General features: G+C 41.4%; 1 protein-coding gene across 26 annotated transcripts in view; it reads left to right on the forward strand.

Annotated features, from left to right (window-relative positions):
• The window catches only part of ttn.2 (titin, tandem duplicate 2), a 248,700-nt gene that overhangs the window by 81,985 nt on the left and 148,076 nt on the right, over nucleotides 1-18,639 (forward strand). For 18 of the 26 annotated variants that reach the window (XM_078174675.1, XM_078174686.1, XM_078174684.1 and 15 more), the window contains 23 exons: nucleotides 1,212-1,499; nucleotides 2,665-2,943; nucleotides 3,541-3,822; nucleotides 4,665-4,943; nucleotides 5,360-5,647; nucleotides 5,930-6,217; nucleotides 6,309-6,599; nucleotides 8,151-8,438; nucleotides 8,793-8,903; nucleotides 9,118-9,403; nucleotides 10,358-10,541; nucleotides 10,630-10,713; nucleotides 11,188-11,455; nucleotides 12,524-12,784; nucleotides 13,202-13,411; nucleotides 13,528-13,605; nucleotides 13,701-13,727; nucleotides 15,403-15,459; nucleotides 15,714-15,758; nucleotides 16,011-16,070; nucleotides 17,596-17,658; nucleotides 18,205-18,276; nucleotides 18,567-18,635. In XM_078174675.1, the coding sequence (XP_078030801.1) occupies nucleotides 1,212-1,499; nucleotides 2,665-2,943; nucleotides 3,541-3,822; nucleotides 4,665-4,943; nucleotides 5,360-5,647; nucleotides 5,930-6,217; nucleotides 6,309-6,599; nucleotides 8,151-8,438; nucleotides 8,793-8,903; nucleotides 9,118-9,403; nucleotides 10,358-10,541; nucleotides 10,630-10,713; nucleotides 11,188-11,455; nucleotides 12,524-12,784; nucleotides 13,202-13,411; nucleotides 13,528-13,605; nucleotides 13,701-13,727; nucleotides 15,403-15,459; nucleotides 15,714-15,758; nucleotides 16,011-16,070; nucleotides 17,596-17,658; nucleotides 18,205-18,276; nucleotides 18,567-18,635 (4,158 nt within the window). The remainder of the gene's footprint in view (nucleotides 1-1,211; nucleotides 1,500-2,664; nucleotides 2,944-3,540; nucleotides 3,823-4,664; nucleotides 4,944-5,359; nucleotides 5,648-5,929; nucleotides 6,218-6,308; nucleotides 6,600-8,150; nucleotides 8,439-8,792; nucleotides 8,904-9,117; nucleotides 9,404-10,357; nucleotides 10,542-10,629; nucleotides 10,714-11,187; nucleotides 11,456-12,523; nucleotides 12,785-13,201; nucleotides 13,412-13,527; nucleotides 13,606-13,700; nucleotides 13,728-15,402; nucleotides 15,460-15,713; nucleotides 15,759-16,010; nucleotides 16,071-17,595; nucleotides 17,659-18,204; nucleotides 18,277-18,566; nucleotides 18,636-18,639) is intronic. The other 8 variants (XM_078174680.1, XM_078174688.1, XM_078174693.1 and 5 more) reach the window with 4 other exon arrangements.

An 18,639-nucleotide genomic window follows, 5' to 3' on the forward strand; every position in this document is an offset into this window, starting at 1 on the left:
TAATAGCAAATCACATGAGAAAAAAGTTGACATGCGATATTTTACTCAATAAAAAGTTACCATCAACCCAACATTTTCCATGGTCCACCATGTTTGTTCATATATGACCTCAGCTCGGCAACTCCAAAGTTTTCGTCCACTTTCAAATGGTTGTTCGGACTTGAGGGAGTATTCACGTGAATTTTCCCAGTCAGGAACTAATTTGTCTGATTATTCTGACACTACATGAATGCAGGGTAAAACACTTCTGCCCACTTGTAGCACACCCTCAGCGTGCCTGAGCATGTGTACGTAAAAAACAGAGTTCAAACACACGCTTGTTTAATATTTTACAATCATTTCTGTTTTTTCACAGTTTCAGGCTACAAAACATGGTGTAATTTTGCAATTTAAATGCCAAAATGACATCACCATTATTTGGAAAGCAATTGCCAAAATTCGGAAGATAAAACACCAAAATTTGGAGGGCAATTGCCAACCAAACATTTTCTCTGGTCCACCACGTTTCTTCATATATGACCTCAACTCAGTAACTTGTGTTCCAAAATTTAGTCCACTTTCAAATGGTTGTTCCGACTTGAGTGTTCATGTGAATTTTCCCAGATGGGAACTCGTTTTTCTGACTGGTTAAATGAGACTTGGATTATGCTGTCCGAGTTGCTTGAGAATTTGTAAACAGATGTTTTGATATAGCTTTACTGTTATAATAGTAATAAACTCCATTTATATGGCACTTCATATGAGAAATGCAACACAGGGTGCTTTACAATAAGGGCAGTATAGCCACTGAGTGCTTCACATAGAAATAGACATAATGGATATAAAACTATAAATCATAAAATCAAAAGAGTTTCAGCAGCATGAAGTTTAAAAAGAAAAGTGTACTGTTGTTAAACGTGGACCCTGTTTACTTCAGTCCATCAAGAGTGTTTACCTCTTTTGGATTCTTTGTTCACTGAGAGAAAAACAAAGTTTTCTTTATGAATATAATGCAACATGAGGTGAGTAAGTGGTCTAAAAATTGGCATTTTGGTTGTGAAGTATTCCTTTAGTCTCACCAGACATTCAGGTCAGCTTTAAGCACTTGACAGTTTTCAGTAGTTTGTACCAAAAAGCACAGAGGTTTTATCTCCAGCCCATAATGACAGCACATTTACACTTGTGTTTGTTTGTTGCGATGCAGCATTAACCCCTCGTTTCCTTCCCAACAGATAAGATCATCCCTCCAAGCTTCTCAAGGAAGTTGAAGGATTGTCAAACAGTGGTAGGAACAGCCGGAGAGTTGGAGTGCAAAGTGTCGGGCTCCCCACCTTTTACCATCTTCTGGTACCATGATGGGGAGGAGATTCAGAGCGGACCAAACTATGAGATTTCATTCAGCAGCAACAGCTGCTCACTCAGAGTGGCCACACTGAAGCTGTCCGACTCTGGAGTTTATAAATGTAAAGCTGTCAACAAGGCCGGATCCAGTGAGACCACGGCCTCACTGGTGGTTAAAGGTCAGAAACTACTGCTGGGTAGTTTAATCCACATCAACACATCAGATTCTGTAAGATCATATGTTTGTCCTGTGAGAACCATGTGTCTCTAAAAAGTCAGAAAAACAGCCTGTTTTCAGCTTTGTGACGACGACTTTTACAGCTGATCCAAGAGGGTTTAAAGAGTTGATATATCAACAGATAACAGGTCTGACAGTTATTCACAAATGTCCTGCATAAAGACATCTAGAAATCCATGCTTTTTACTGGACAGGAGGGAACTAAAGCTGTTGGACAAATGAAGTGCAGTAAAAAGTCCAATATGTAACTCTTAGATGTAGAATGAAATGAAAATACTTTAGTAAAATACAAGTACCTCAAATGTTACTACAGTACTTGTACTACATGATGTGTCTAAGGCTTGTTGGAATTTGGGAAAAACCAACAATAATTTCTGTCTTTGCAGTGTCAGGCTACGAAAAATGGTGTAATTTTTACAATTTAATGCCAAAATTACATTGCCAAAATTTGGAAGGCAAATTGGCAAAATTTGGAAGGCATGTTTCCCTTTAGAAAATGCCAGAAATGAAATTGGTAGAATTTTGAAAATACACAAATTTGGAAGTTAAAGGCAGAGTTAGGAAGACATGTTTTCTTTAAAAATCAAAAATTACATCACCTAAATTAGGAAAATACCCAAATGTGCGAGGCGAAGTTGTAAAATTTTGAAGGCTTGTTTTGTTTAAAAATGCCCAAATGTGGAAAATTGCCAAAATTTGGAAGGCGAAATGCCAAAATATTCTTTTTAGAATGTCAAAATTACATAGCTAAAATTTGGAAAATTGCTGAAATTTGGGAAGCAGTTTCCCTTCCCAAATTTTTAAAAGTGTCAAAATTACATTGTCAATATTTGGAAAAAAAACTGGAACATAAAAGCTTCAAAATGTACAGTGGGGTGTTTACTTATGAATTTTATGTCGTAGAACAATATTGTGAAAAGTCTCTTCATCTTGTGTTACAGACTACTACCGACACATTTAAAAAAACCCACTGACTTCAAGAGAAGGGAACAGGAAGTGCTAACATGCTAACTCATTTCCGGGTTTTAGGACTCATTCCTGCACCACTCTGTCGTTTAACACTCAGATTCCACCATGTTTGATCTGTTACTGTCGCTTTTATCCAGAACCTCCATCGTTCGTGGTGCCGCCACAGCCGGTGGAAGCCAAGCCCGGCTCTAATGTGACGTTCTCAGCCATGGTGAAAGGCAGCGCGCCGCTTAAACTGAAGTGGTTCAGAGGAACGAAGGAGATCATGCCTGGACAGGGCTGTGATTTCTTCCTGAAGGATAACCAAGTTATTCTGGAGCTCTTCAAAGTGGACAGATCTCACGCTGGAGAGTACACCTGTCAGATCATTAATGATGCAGGAAAGGAGAGCTGTCCAGTTAATCTCACCATCAAAGGTCAGTCTGACACTGACGTCATATTTCTCCTCTATAATCCCAAAATCTGTTAGTGAAGTGTGACTGTTTTTGCACCATTACGTGGATCCAGACTTTTGGTAGCTTAGTCAAGGGAGCATGTAGTGATACTGAACAACATACCAGTCACTTCACACAGCACTTGATTCCTGCTACAGGTGTAAAAGTTCAGTATCTACAGCAAAATAAACTGCAAGTAGCAAAAAGTAGTTAGTATGAGGCAGGATGTTTTCTGGTGTTGTTATTTTATTACATATTACATTACTGTATTAAAGTTTGTGATGCAGGGAAGCTCATTTAAAATTCGTTATATACTGCTGGGTAGTTGAACTGTAACACTAGGCCCAACTACTACTAGGTACTAACAAAATAAGAACAAATGGATATGAAAATTTGTTGGTACATTGTTCCTGCACGAGGCCCAGTGACTCGGCTGGTTCCACCTCTAGTTACAGTCAAAAAATGTTCCTTTCAACATTGACGTTAATCAGTATTCTTCTAACACTCTAATTCTCTCTGTTTGTCGTCTCATAACATCCTCTTTCTGAATTAAACTCTGTGTTTGGTTGTGTCACTCAGAGCCGGCAGCCTTTTCTAAGAAGCTGAAGGACGTGTCAGTGGAGAAAGGCAAACCGTTAACGTTGGAGTGTAAGTACACTGGAACTCCTAAAATCACAGTGAACTGGTACAAAGATGGCCAGCAGATCTTCGCTTCCTACAAATACAACATCACCACGACTGAGAGCTCCTGCATCCTTGAGTGTCTGAGCACTGACGACAAGGAGGCCGCCGGAAGATACTCCTGCGAAGTGTCCAATGACGCCGGGAAGGACATGTGTGACGCAGCCGTGTCCATCCTCGGTCAGTTTAACTTGTAATAATCTGTCTGCTGTTGTTGTTTCACAGATTTTACTGTTTCTGTGTGTCTCTGTGGAAACTTCAAGCACTGATTCTGTGATGATCCACCAAGACACGTCCTTTTGACAAACTAAAGACAGAACGGTCACGCCGGAATTCCACTGGGTGCGTGTCCGTTGCGGAACGGCTGCGCTGGTTATCCGCTGCGTGCTTCACCGTTCGTCAACACCCACCAGCTGCATTTGCTGTGCAGCTCTACCGGACATCGGAAGTCACGAGGACCCACGAGATCTCGTGAATTCATGCATAATCACGTGATATAACAAGATGTAGTTTCTATAAACAGAACCACAAAACCAGAGGAGTAGTGATTAATATCTCCTCGTCCATGGTGTTAACGGGGTGAAATGACATCTGAAAACCTCTGACCTGTTGACTTCAGGCCTGCCTCCGCCCATTATGATGTTTTCAAGGTGTAGTGCAGGGAAATATGATCCGCTGTGAACACTTTGTATTTTATTTTGAAAATTAACCGGATGTCTTATTTTGTTTCTGTGCACGACTTTCTGCCCCGCATGATCTGCTCCTAGCTGAATTGCTGCACTGTGCTTCGGCATCCGGCAAACATACAAGTCCTGCGTATCAGCCGCTGCCGGTGGAAACACACACATTGACTAGAATTGAAACGTATCGGCTCTGCTGCCGTTCTGGAGCGCAGACGCAACCAGCACGCATCTGGTGGAATTTGAGGGTCACAGATTGTCCTCAGTTAGTCTCTGCAGTACCTGTAAAGTCCAGCAGGTGTCAGCTTTCACTCACATGTTCTCTGCCGTTTGTTCCCACAGAGCCACCGTACTTCGTGGAGTCCCTGGAGCCCATGGAGGTGACCTCAGGTGACAGTGTGTGTCTGAAGTGTCAAGTGGCCGGCACACCTGAGATCAAGGTGTCATGGTTCAAGGCCGATGGAAAGGTGCGGTCCAGCCCCACCTGCAAGCTAGAGTACTCCAAGGGCGTGGCCTGTCTGAAGCTCAGCAAAGCCACCAAGGCTGACATCGGAGAGTATACCTGCAAGGCAGAGAACAAGATAGGCTCCGCCTCCTCCACCTGCAAACTCAATGTGCTCGGTAAACACCTGATTCTAATGTCCACTCTAAAGTTGTGTCATTTAACAGGTTTGACTTAAAAATAAACACGACTAAAGTGAGAATCATATTTCTGAAAATAACATGAAATAACACAAACTGTTTCTAGAGCAGGGTTTTTTTATTCTTTTGTGAATATATTAATTTATAATATAAAATCACAAAGTGATAAAAAGACAAAAACGGATATGATTTAGTAAAAATGGAGGTAAAAAAATAATTAAAACAAAGCAGGTGTATCACCAGGTGAGTCTGGAGCTTCTTTTTAAAGATCTCTGACCGACAGGAAGTACAAAATCTGATTATTCAAAAAAAGGGGGGGGGGGGGGGGGCACAAAAAGTTTGAATAAAATGTACTTTCCTGTAAATAACCTTTCCTCCATCTTTTTCGTCTCCAGAGGCAAAAACGCCACCATCCTTCCCGAAGAAGATCACCAGCCTGCAGCAGACAAAGGGTCAGCCAGTCCGCTTTGAGTGCCGCGTCGCCGGCTCGTCACCCATCGAGGTGTCTTGGCTGAAAGACGGCGAGCCTCTGAGATACGGAGGCGAGTTCTCCATGCTGTATGATGACAACACGGCCGTGTTGGAGATCAGCAGCAGCGAGATGAGGCACTCCGGAGAGTACTCCTGTGTGGCCACCAACAGCGTGGGCACCGCCTCCTGCAGAGCCAAGCTCACGCTGCAAGGTCTGTGCTACGTCTCCATACTGCACGGGGTTAATGGAGGTTAACACATCAGTCTGATGTTTCACCTATGACCTCGTTTTTAAATCCTCAAATCAACTTCAGCTCACTTTCTGACTGGAGTTGGTTTCCTGTACAGCATGAAAACCAGGCAAAGTGTCGTACTCGTCACATAGACGACATGTTTGTTTAAGAAAATATTTTCAGCTTAAAGGAATCACACGTGTCTCTGTTTCTCTCTGTCTGTCTGATATTAATATTTCCGCTTTTCCACCGTCTCTCCAGAACCCAGATACCCGCCAGTCTTTGACAGGAAGTTGGCACCACAGGAGGTGACGGTTGGCGACAGCATTGAGCTTGAGTGCCACATGACTGGCTCCACCCCCATTAAGGTCACATGGTCCAAAGACCATAAAGATATCCGCTCCGGGGGGAACTATAAGATCAGCTGTGTGGAGAACACGCCCCACCTGACCATCCTGAAGGCAGATAAAGGTGACACAGGGAGGTACTTCTGTCACGCCTCCAACGACATGGGCAAGGACTCCTGCTCCTCTGACATCACTGTCAAAGGTATTTATCAACCACCACCTCCACCCTCTCTTCATTTACACAGAACGCACTTCCTGTCCTCACCATCACTTCCTCCTTCCTCCTCTCTCAGAGCGTAAAAACCCTCCGGTGTTCACCAAGAAGCCGTCAGAGAACATCGAAGACATGGAGGGCAAACTGGTGAAGATCGAGGGCAGAGTGTCCGGCTCGCAGCCCATGTCCATCAGCTGGTTCAAAGACAACACGGAGATCTACAGCTCCGACAAATATGACATTAGCTTCAAGAGCAACGTGGCCGTGCTGTGCATCAAGAGCAGCCAGGTGACGGACAGCGGCAGGTACTCCTGTCAGGCCTCCAACGAGGCTGGAAGAATTTCCTGTGACGTTGTCGTGGGAATCTCAGGTGGGTTCACACTCAGTGCAGCTGGAAGCTGGTATACAGCTGTTACCACTCTCCTCGCTCCAAACCATAGTTGGGAACACGCTGGCTTATTAACCTTTAATTTTAGCTTGGGTTGTTATTAGGTGGGAACTAGCTTCTAGTGGTCCAGACCACTCTGCAGAAGGAAGGATGGCGAGGCGTTCAGGTGCCGTTCACCAACATGGCTTTAATACAGTCTTCAACACAAAACAATAAACCCTAACTCCTAACCCTTCTCAGACACTTAATTCTGCTGACTATCATCACCACTCTATGCTGCCCGCCGTCTTCACCATGACACACCCAAAGAGCTTCCTTCCACATATACTATAAAGCACAAGTCACACCCTCACAGGTTTCCCACAAGGCCCTCGCCCTTAAAGGGGAAAAAGGGTGATCTGGTAACACAGTGAATATACACTGTAGTGCTGAAACAGTGACTTGATTTGAGTTAATTATCTCCAGTCTCTTTGACTGTCTGTGTTTTCGTATCTCAGTGAACTGAATATCTTTAGATCAGTGGTTCCTAGCCTGCGGGTCCCGACACCCAGTAGGGGTCACCAAATCTCCACAGGGGGTCACGTGGCCTTCTTGATTTTAAGGGGTGTATGTAAACTCTTTAAATATATACAGTAGGGTTAAATCTCAGGATTTCATTCATTAAACTAAAGCTAAACAGCTTCACCCTAAAGTTTGAATGTCTCAGGAGTAGGGAGAAAAAAAAACACTCAATTTGACAAAATCAGAAGTCTATTAGGTATGTATTGTCGTGAAAAATATAAATGAATAAATAAGTAAATACATAATAAAGACAGGGAATTGTATAAAAAGCTCCAAAAGATGTCAGGAAAACTTAAGATTACCATGACTTGGACGACTGAGACTCTCCACCGAAATTGTTGAAAAAGTTTTAAATATTAAATCCCAGAAACGACACGAGCAGAACAACTGTAAGCTAACTTTGTTCATCAAACGAATCGCAGTTGTTCCAACATAAGCAACTTTTTCTCATCTTCATGCACCGTGTTGTTAGGTATGTTTGTTTGCCTCACCTCGCTGGCGACAAAATCAAAGTGTCCCCCAGCTGTTCAGTGTGTTTTTCACTCTGGGACGGAGCACAATATGTGCTTTTGGTTTAGAAGTTCATGCCTGGGGGCTCAGTGACTGTCACCGTGTAATATGACATATTCTGGTTTCAATATTTGGAGTACAAAAACGAAAGCTCAGAAGAGTATACAACTGAAAATATGTTTCAGGGTGAAATGACGGAGCAAGTCACAAAAGTTGCAAATATTTGTAGTTTTTAAAGACATAAATACAAGATATGGACTCCATAATAATGAGATAGTGTTCTAATATCTTCATCTCTGTAAGAAAACATAAACATGGTAGAACTGGTTTATTTTGTTGTATCTGCTGTTTCACAGTTCTGTTAGATCAGAGTGGATCAGGTGTTGTAGATGTTTAGATATTTGTTAGAGTGCTGACTCCAGATCAGCCCGCTGAAATAAAACCACCGTGTCTCTCCTGCAGAAGCCAAGAAGCCTCCGGTGTTCGACGTCCCTCTGAAGCCACTGACTGTGGACGAGGGCGAGAGGTTGAGTCTCAGGTGTCACGTCTGCGGATCTCCACCTCTGAAGATCCAGTGGATGAAGGACAGGAAGGACCTGATGTCCGCTGGCAGCACCAGGATCAGCTTCTCCGACGGCACGGCCTGTCTGGAGATCAGCCAGGCCTCCCGACATGACGCCGGAGATTATCTCTGCAAGGCCACCAATGATGCCGGCACCGAGTTCTGCAAGGCTAGAGTCACCATCAAAGGTACGAGTAAAGAACATGTCATGATTGGTTGTGTCTCTGTCTGTTAAGATTAGAGCACCTGATCCCCCAATACTTCACCTGCACAATGACCATTTGTTAATCCATTACTCGTCCCGTGTTTCTTTTTTTCTCTTATGCCTCCATGATAAACAAAGAATCCCAAACCTGAGAAAATTCTTGATGAATTGATGTGCATGGTTTCACATTTAAGTTCAGTAAAACTACATCAAACCATCTGTTAACAAACTTTCACACAGCTGCTGCAGAATAATCAGTCTCATTTAAGGGTTTGTTCAGATCCATTGAGGCAGCAACAGTTGTAATGTTCCATCTTGTTGTTGTTGTTGTTTACAGAGAAACCAGGAGCAGCTCCGCCTCCTGCTGAAGCTCCAGCAGCCGCTCCAACCAAGAAACTGGAGAACCTGTTCTTCATCCAGGAACCCAAAACTGCGCACGTCACCGAGAGTGAGACACACAGCGCACAACCTATACACACAACTACACACCACTTGTTTCCTGTTGATGTTTTGTCTTGTCTGTGTTTTGTTTATTCTGTATTTTTGTCATTAAAATAAAATCTTTTTTTCTTGATGAAGATTTTTCACCAGTTTCAGTTAACTTGTCATAAAGACCAGGCTCTTGTAGTTCTCCTCCTCACTGTCCTCCCATCACTCCTCAGAGGGCACCGCCACCTTCATCGCCAAAGTGGGTGGCGACCCGATCCCCAGTGTGAAGTGGATGAAGGGGAAGTGGAGGCAGATCACTCACGGTGGCCGGATCTCCATCGAGCAGAAGGGCCAGGAGTCTAAGCTGGAGATCAGAGAGGTGACCAAGTCGGACTCGGGTCAGTACAGGTGCGTCGCCTCCAACAAACATGGAGAGATCGAGTGCAGTGCTGACATGCACGTAGACGAGAAGAAGGAGGCGGTACAGCTGGAGGGAGACCTGCGAGCCAAACTGAAGAAGTGAGTTCAGCTGAGTCTGTCTGGGACAGAATTTCAAAATGAATATTGTACCTTTTAATAACAATATTATTTTCATTTAAAAAAGCAACACAAGATCCTACAACATGTTTAAGTTGAATGTCCAGGATCGCAAAGGGTCAGGAAATTTCTGGACATTTTCTAAGGGAAATTAAGATCAGAAATTTGGTATTTTTTAATTTTTTGCTTTCTTTATTTATTTTTTGGCACAGAGTCAATTCAGAAATTGTACCATTTCATAGTGAACTTATATGTGAGGGAATATACACACAAAAAAGCGACACTAGGTCTTACAGCTTGTTTTGGTTCAAAGTTTAGGATTGCAAATTGTCAGGAAATTTCCAGGGAAATTTTCGTAGGTTACCTGAGGGAAATTGAGATCAGAAATTTGGTAACTTGTTTTGGAGGAAAAAAACTCATAAAATCTGACACGGAGGAAGTAGGAGGCTTGGTGGTTGGAGGTTGAGAGGATGCTTCCCATTGTTACACTGGTCAGAATAAAGTCCCTGGCTCCACAGTGTGAGAACATACAGCCTCGGGCAGAAATGGAAGTTTCAATTTGTCATTTTTAACAGGCATGCATAAGACCTCATGAAAATGAATAAATAAAATATGTAAACATACAAAAATATTTTCAGAAGAGAAATCTTTTATTTCGGAGGGGAGTCATCAGAAAAGGTTTTCTTTACTGTTGTTAAAAGAAAGTTCAATTTTGGTTTCTATCAAAAGAGTTCACAATGATGTCTGCTTATGATGGTAAAAGGTTTGTTTCTATCCACAGAACATGATAAATACAACCCTGTTAACATTGTTTTCCATTTAATTTTCATTTAAAGTTTCCTAATCCATCTGCGTCTTTGTATTTTGTTTGAATTTCTGGTCATTTTTAAGCTCTACACTGTCCCTGACCCTCCTGTTTCTCTGTCTTGTTCTCAGGACACCATCAAAGCAGAAGAGTCCACAGGAGGAGAAGGACATCGACATTGTCGAGCTGTTGAGGAACGTGGACCCCAAAGAGTACGAGAAATACGCCCGAATGTACGGCATCACCGACTACCGGGGCCTGCTGCAGGCCATCGAGCAGCTGAAGAAGGAGAAGGCTGAAGAAAGTGGAAGACCGGTAACCGTCTGCACGCTCAGGAGACCTGATGTGTTTGTGTCTGCAGACGTCCTGATGAGTAATCTGTTGTTGTTGTTGTTGTTGACAGGAAGTGGAACGTGCAGACAGAGAGTCTGATGAGGACATGGCCCGACTGGTGGCCGACCTGCAGAAGAGGATGGAGCGCACAGAGGTCAGGACACGTTCACAGAGATTTAATGTTACAAACACCTTAAACCACTAGCAGAATTCACCTTTCTATCAGACTGATGATCTTTGATGAGTTCGTAGATAACAGACACTTGATCCATGAAAGTTCTGAGACATTTTCTTATCGGACTTTATTTAGTATTTGGACGTGTGGGACAACTGTTTCTTCATAAAATATGATAAAATATATGGAAAGGAAAAGGTAGTCCCGTCATGTGCCCAAACACTAGATATAGCATGAGAAGAAAAAGACACTTTTTGGCCAAACTGCTCGACCAATTATAAAAATTTCAAATAGGCGAGTTCAGAGGACACTTTCAGCAAAGTTCAAAATATAAGGTGGGTTGGAAAGGTTTCTCTTGAGTCGAGGTTTCATGTCAATATTAAGCCAAACTACCAGAGACGATCGACCTATCCTGACCTCAGAGAGTTATTGATCGTCTTGTTGCTCCTGCAGCCCGTCACTGTGCTGAGGGACATCTCCGATCAGTCCGTCTTCATTAACAAGGAGGCGGTGTTTGAGTGCGAGATCAAGATCAACTACCCAGAGATCACCCTGTCCTGGTACAAGGGCACCCAGAAACTGGACACTAGTGACAAGTATGACATCAGCATCAGCGGTGACCGCCACCTGCTCAAGATCAAGAGGTGCCAGTCGACCGACCAAGGCAACTACCGGGTGGTCTGTGGGCCTCACATCTCCAGCGCCAAGCTCACTGTCAAGGGTCAGTACTTACACTGTGATATGATATTCATATATATATTATTCATATAAAGCTGGATTACATCGGACGTCAGCGATGAGATTTAAGCAGGATTTATACTTGTGCATCAGCTCTATAGAGCCTACGCCGTAGCCTACACCATTGTGAGCATTTATACTTGTGTGGTGGTGTCACTCTGCAGTTACACCTCCAAAACAGTTGACAGCGGTGTTTCTGTGAAGTTCTGTAAAGCAGAGTTGATTCAAAATACACATTAAACACACATTAAACATGGCTTAACAGAGACAGTTTGAAACACAAGTATCAGCTTCACTATAACTCGCAGCATTCACAGACAAACACTTGTCTTTATCTGGACACATTTTCCCTACAAGTACAACATGGTAATGTTTTTAGCACAAGCCTATGGCATTTTACATTGTATAAATTAGCCTAGCGACCAGCAAACTTTTCCTCTACTTATATGAAGCCAGGGACAAGAGCAACATTTAACAGAGGTAACATTATAAGACTCAGCTCCATTACAACTCACAAGGTTCACTGACAAAACAACTGTCTTATACTAAACATGTTTTCCAAACAAATACAACATGCTAACGTTATTAGCACAAGCCTGTGGCATTTTACACTGTATAAATTAGCCTAGCAATGAGCGGAGATTTCCTCTGTTCGTATGAAGCCAGGATAAATCACACACAAGACTTTAAATGTTATTTTTGTGGAGGCTTTACTGTCTTCACAGTTTATTGTTTCTTATCCGTGAAATTAGAGTAAATAAAAGCTTCGTTTCCACAGAGGGAAATGGTTTCAGCTTACAGAAACAGACAGGAGGTCTGCGTCACCACAACATGTAGTTACATTTCTGGGGAGGTGCACATCAAGCTATGGTGTATGGTAAAGCTCAGGCTCTATGCCGATCCAGAGCCTTTGCAGTAGGCACGGCGTTGATTGGATGCAGAAGTATAAATCCCACTTCTTGAAACCAGGCAGTCGTTTTTTCTTTTGTGATGCTCAGTGATCTCTAAACCCTCTTAACAGATTCTGCATGTTCCCCTTTGTGTCTTTCAGAGGTGGAGGTTGAGAAGCACCTGCAGGACACATCGGGTAAGGAAGGCCAGTCATGCACTCTGTCTTGTCAGTTATCCATCCCTAACGTAGAGGCTCAGTGGTATAAAAATGGAAAGCAGTTAGAGATGAAGGGCAGGTACACGTCGGAGGTGAAACACAAGATTCAGAAGCTTCTGATCAGAGACCTGAAAACTGAAGACCAGGGCAGATACACCTGCAAGTACCAGCACCTGGAGTCATCCGCCGACCTCTGGGTGGAAGGTTTGTACCTGGAAACCATTCTGCAACCTTCTAGACGTGGTGGATGTTCTGCCCGTTTACTAACCTCTTTCGACTCATCAAAGTCTGAGACTAATGTTAGGCGTTTTGGATTTTACCCTCTTTTTTTCCTCTCTTTCTTCTGGGATCTGTGTTAACACTCTTCACGCCTCTCCTCTCCTGGATTATCTTGCCAAAACATTCCGTCATCATCTCATTAGTTGTCTTCTTACATCCATCTTGACTCAAATCCATCTCTCACCCCCAACAACCAGCCATCATAACTGTCCCATAAACACTGATCATCATTTCTAACCGTGTGGATGTTGTGTCGATGAAAAACTACCATTCAAATATTGTCATACATTCCCAGTTGTGATGCCAAGCACGCTTACCCATTCACGTCTTTATCTGTTTTAGCTGAACAAATTCATTTCACCAAACGCATCCACAACATCGAAGTCAACGAGCGCCAGTCGGCCACCTTTGAGTGTGAGGTGTCCTTCGACAATGCTATCGTTTCGTGGTACAAAGACACCTGGGAACTGAGAGAGAGCCCTAAGTACAACTTCACAAGCGAGGGCCGAAGACATTTCATGGTCATCCGAAACGTGACCATCGAAGACGAAGGTGTGTAGAGCACCATCGAGCCCCAGAGGCCCATCACAAAGCCCTACAGATGTTTTTTTTTCCTCATTGTTTTGATGACTTGAGTGCTAAACGTCTTCATTAATAATCCCGTGTAGGCGTGTACTCAGTGATTGTGAGGTTGGAGCCCAGAGGAGAGGCTAAGAGCACGGCTGAGCTTTATTTGTCTGGCAAAGGTACAGTTCCTAGTCAGACGCCACCTTTTGTTTCTGTTCAGCTTCTGTCTGTTTCAGTGTTTAACACGTTCTTCACTCTTCCTCCTTTTCCACAGAAATTGAATTAGCAATGGTTCCCTTAGGTAAGTATTTTATTTTCTAGACAATTTGAATCTATCGGGAACATTTTAGGAAAATCCTCTTGTTCGGTCTTCACCAGTCTTAACTTTTATCTCAGTAGACACCTTTAGCCTAGTTTTGCACAAAGACTGGGAGCAGAGGGAAACTGCTAGCCAGTGCTCTTACAAACAGCTAGCATAATCAATGTTATTTGTACTTGAATGTTATAGAGACAATGTTGCATCATCTGGTTGAGTGTTTTTGTTTTGTTATGAACATGAAACTGTTTGCTTCGTGATACAAGACAAATTTCAGATAAATAAGTGAGTTGAACATCAAAATTTAAATATCAATCATTGTGCTAACTGTTAGCTATGGACACTACAAACAATGCAATTTGTAATTGGCTGAAGTTATAGAGGATATAACGTGTTAACAACTATTCCATGTTTTGGAAGATACAAACAGTTAACATACCCACATTATGCTAGCAGTGTGTAGCTGACTTATTGACTAAACAGTTATCCACATAGCATAGTCTTGAACTGCGTCCAAGGCACTCTGGTTGTCCTTTTTTGTGGTTAGCATTATTGTTATTTGTGAGTACATTAAGATATGTTGTCTCCTTGTATGTTAAACTATTCGCCTCATGATACAAGACAAAGTCCAGATAAATAAGTGAATATACCTCCAAGAATATATAAATACCCAACATTGTGCACAGATGGTACAAACAAATAGCTTAGTCCAGGGTTCCCATTCATGAAATTCCTGGAAAAGTTCTTAATTCAGTAAAACTGTTTTCCAGGCCTGGAATTGATTTGGAATTAACATAATGTTTTGGTTAAGTTTCGAGTCTACATTGTTTTGGCAGCTGCTTAATGTTGCATGAAATATGTTTGTAGTTTCAATAGTTTAGAATCCAGTGCTAACCGTTGAAATGTCACTAGTATCACGCGATACACAGAGACCAGTTTGTTTGGTGGCTAATCCACTTGGTCCACGCTCAGTTTCAGGCAACATTACAAAACAGTTATTAGACATGTGTATAAAACAAATGTTTGTTTAACACGGGTCAAACTGCATTGATATCAACAGGATCTTCGGTTTGCTAGCCCCTGAAAAGGGGCGTGGCCTTGATATTTTGTGCAGCTAGTTGGCAGTGGTAATGTCTAATAAGTGAGTAAAGTTGGCAGCAGCAGTGTGCTTATCTGAAAATGTTGTCTCCTAAAATATAATATTTATTGTGTGGTTAAATGGTTTTCTTTTGATACGTGAAACTGTTCACTTTGTGATACAAGACAAAGTTCAGATAAATACGTGAGTCATACATCCCAAAATATTAATATCCAGCGTTATGCTAGCTATAGACGGTTCAAAGAGTAACATATCCAACATTATGCTTTATAATTAGCTTGTTTTTTGATGTTAAGCATGTTTAGCTTAGCTTAGCTTAGCAGAAAGACCAGAACCAGGGGAAACTACTGGCCAGTAGAGCCACGTACTGCTGATACTATCTGCAATAAGTTCCAACAACTCTGGTAAACACTGGGGAGCAAGAGGATTTTCCAAAATGTCAGACTGTTCATTTAGTTAAAGAACAGTTATCATCAATGTTAATATTGTACATGTAGTCATTTTTTCTCTAAAGATTCTTTAAATAAAGTTTTGGTATGAATCATATTCCATATTCTGTAGATGTCCCAGACTCCTCAGTTCAGAGGCCTGAAGTGCCTTCATCAGTGGCAATTCAAGGTAAGACGATCAGGAGCAGGGTGCAGTTCACTTTCAAATACATTTATCAGGAAGACGAATCAGAAACAAGTTTTGTATCAGAAGTAAATTTTTTATTTGCACCTAAAGCTTGTGTTTCCATGATGTTTCAAGGAATATGTGAATCTTTATTAACCTCTGGCTAAATTCTTGAATTTAAAGCATTTTATGGCAAATAAAATTAACATTTTGCCCCAAATTTAACATAATGAAACCATGTTTTTTGTCTTTTAAAGAATCTGCTGAATACTATCATTATGAAGAAGAGCTTGAACATAGAGGTATTTACTGTTTATATACTTCATCTGCTTACAACCTCCATCCTGATATAGAAATAAATTAAAATTAAGCTGATTATATCTGTCATAGACATAAGTTAATGATTAACATTATGGTGTAAAAACACAATTAACTTTTATACTGCTGCAATCCCTCACTGACAGTCGAACTAACCTCTCATCATAAATTGAAAACTCTTCAGTCTTCGTTTTAAATAACGGAAACAAAAAAAACCCTGCTTTTGTTTCCTTAAGAATCAGCTGAATATTCGTATCACTATGAAGAAGAGGTGGAGATGGAGGTGGAGCAGAGAGGTATAACAAATGGTTTTTCTTCTTTTTCACCCATCATCTCCATCATCCATCAAACCATCTGAGCAGATCTGGGAAAAACACAATAAAATAATTTAATCAAGGACAGACCAATCAATACTGAACATTCAAAACATTTAATCAAAATTAAGTATACACCAAATATATATGTTTAAACAGGAACTATTCGAATTTTTTTTTAGAAATCTTTTTCAGGTTAATTTCAGCTCATTTGAAAGTGTCTCAGAATGTGAATTTACCCAAATCTGCCTCTTATCTTCATCATAACATCATCATCATTGTGTCATGTGACTGATCTCTGCAGATATAATATGAAAGTCTTTGTGTGTCCTTGTTTGTTTTGTTTGTTTGTGTCCAACCTTTGAGGATGCATTCTTCTTTGTTCACTCTTTTAACTTTCATCCTATCTTCCATCTCCATCAAACACACTAACTTTCAGTGGAGTTACCATTTCACAGTCAAAGTCTTTTGTCTCGTTGATCTGGAAAATTAAAGTCAGCTGAGCATCATCAGGAAATTTAACTCATCAAAACAGTTTAGAACTGTCCAGGGTAAAATTTAGATCTGTGTTTGGGGTTTTGTTTGCTTCCTGATTTTGTCGAAGCTCCTAAATGTGAAATATGTTTGACTTTCGATCTAAGTGGATAATATGTGTTGGTGCTCAAACAAAATCATGCCCCTGGGCACAGACACAAAACAACTGTTATTGTTTGTGCTCATTTGTTGTCATTTTGTGTCTCTGTAGCCATTCTGTGTCTCTAGGTAGCCATTTTGTGTCTCTAAGTAGCCATTTTGTCTCTAAGTGGCCATTTTGTGTCTCTGTAGCCATTCTGTGTCTCTAGGTAGCCATTTTGTGTCTCCTTGTAGCCATTTTATGGCTCATTTAAGCTATTTTGTGTCTTTTTGTCGCCATTTTGTTTATTTGAAACCATTTTGTGTCCCTGCGTAGCCATTTTGTCTCTTTGCAGCCATTTTGTGTCTCTAGGTAGCCATTTTGTATCTCTGTGTGGCCATTTTATGTCTCTTTCTAGCCATTCTGTCACTTTGTAGTCATTTTGTGTTCTCTTTCAATAGTTTTGTGTCTCTAGGTAGCCATTTTGTATCTCCTTGTTGCTGTTTTGTGTCTGTTTAGCCATTTTGCATCTTTGTGGTTGTTTTGCATCTCTTTGTTGCCACCTCGTGTGTCTTTGTTGTTGTTGGATTTTCCAATAAGAAAAGCTAACTGTCACCTCAAACAGAGTCTCTGACTCAGGGTCCCCTTGACCCTTTGGCCCCCAGACCTTTGCCCATTGGGCCAGTTCTGAAACCATCCATGAAATCAGGAAGTCTGTTTTTAAAATTTAAATTTTAGAATTTATCCAGTTGTTTCAGCCTCATCTCATTAATGAGAGAACTTAACAACAAGATGGAGACTTTGTTAAACTGTGAAATGACTACCTGAGTTTTCAAGCACAACCTGCCTCACGTTTGTTGTCTTCTATCACTTTTGTGGTCCTCACACCTTCAGTGGAGTTTGAGAGCTGGACAGAAGAGACAGTAAAACCACAGGTGTCCGAAACCAAAGCCAAAGGTATATCATCACAGTTACACACAGGACGGACGTCATCTGTCTCTTAATACCTGTGTGTTTTTGAGCCGATGTTAACCATGGCTCGCTCTTAGCGTTTGTCTTTATGTCTCATACTAACCTCTTTTACTTCCTTTGTCTCATAATCATTCGTCTGTTTTTACTTTATTCAAAATAACCTCTCTTCATTAACTGCAGTCTGAGGTCATTTTTTGGCTTCTGCTTACCTCCTAAAACTCAGTTTCTTACTCCAAATGCATGGGCATATCAGTAATCAATAATTATTTTGCTTTGCATTTAATTTAACTTATAATCAGTCTACTGGTTACCATTTTAAGTTTGGAGATTTAAGTTTATATATGATTCTTCTTGTGTTAATCCACAACACATTTATGGTTTCTGTTCGTAACATAACACATATAATTTTTCACCTAAATGCTGGAGATAACAACTCTTTTTCCATTGACTTCATGTCACCATTGAGTCATCTTTTAACAGTTCTGTTTTCTGACAGTGATGATGATTCTGGATGTGTTTCTGTGTTTTTAGCTGCCAGAGTTGCCATTGAGGAGACAGTGGAGACCAAGAAAGTTGAAATGCGGGAGGAACTCCCAACAAAAGGTACCACAGACCTGAACATCTTCCTGCTGCAGCTCAGCGCTGTGTCCTGCAAAACACGCAAACTTACTTGTCCATTCTCTGCTACTAAAATCTTTGACTGTCTTGTCCCGCTTTGTGTTTTTATTCCTTTCCTTTCTTGCTCAATCTTTTATTTTTGCTTCAGACAGAGTCATTACATTTTCTACTGTAGTTGCCTTTTCTGTCTTATTATCTTCTGCTTCGCTTCTTGGCTTCGCCTGCAAATCCACAGCATCTCTGTTGTGTTTCTAACACAATCGGTGTCTTTTAAGTTCCCAAAGCTGAGAAAAAGCCTGAAGAGAAGCCAAGAGCAGCCATTAAGGAGCCTTCACCGCCCAAAGGTAC

This window comes from Epinephelus lanceolatus, chromosome 14, assembly GCF_041903045.1.
Source record: "Epinephelus lanceolatus isolate andai-2023 chromosome 14, ASM4190304v1, whole genome shotgun sequence".
Classification (NCBI taxonomy): Eukaryota; Metazoa; Chordata; class Actinopteri; order Perciformes; family Serranidae; genus Epinephelus; species Epinephelus lanceolatus.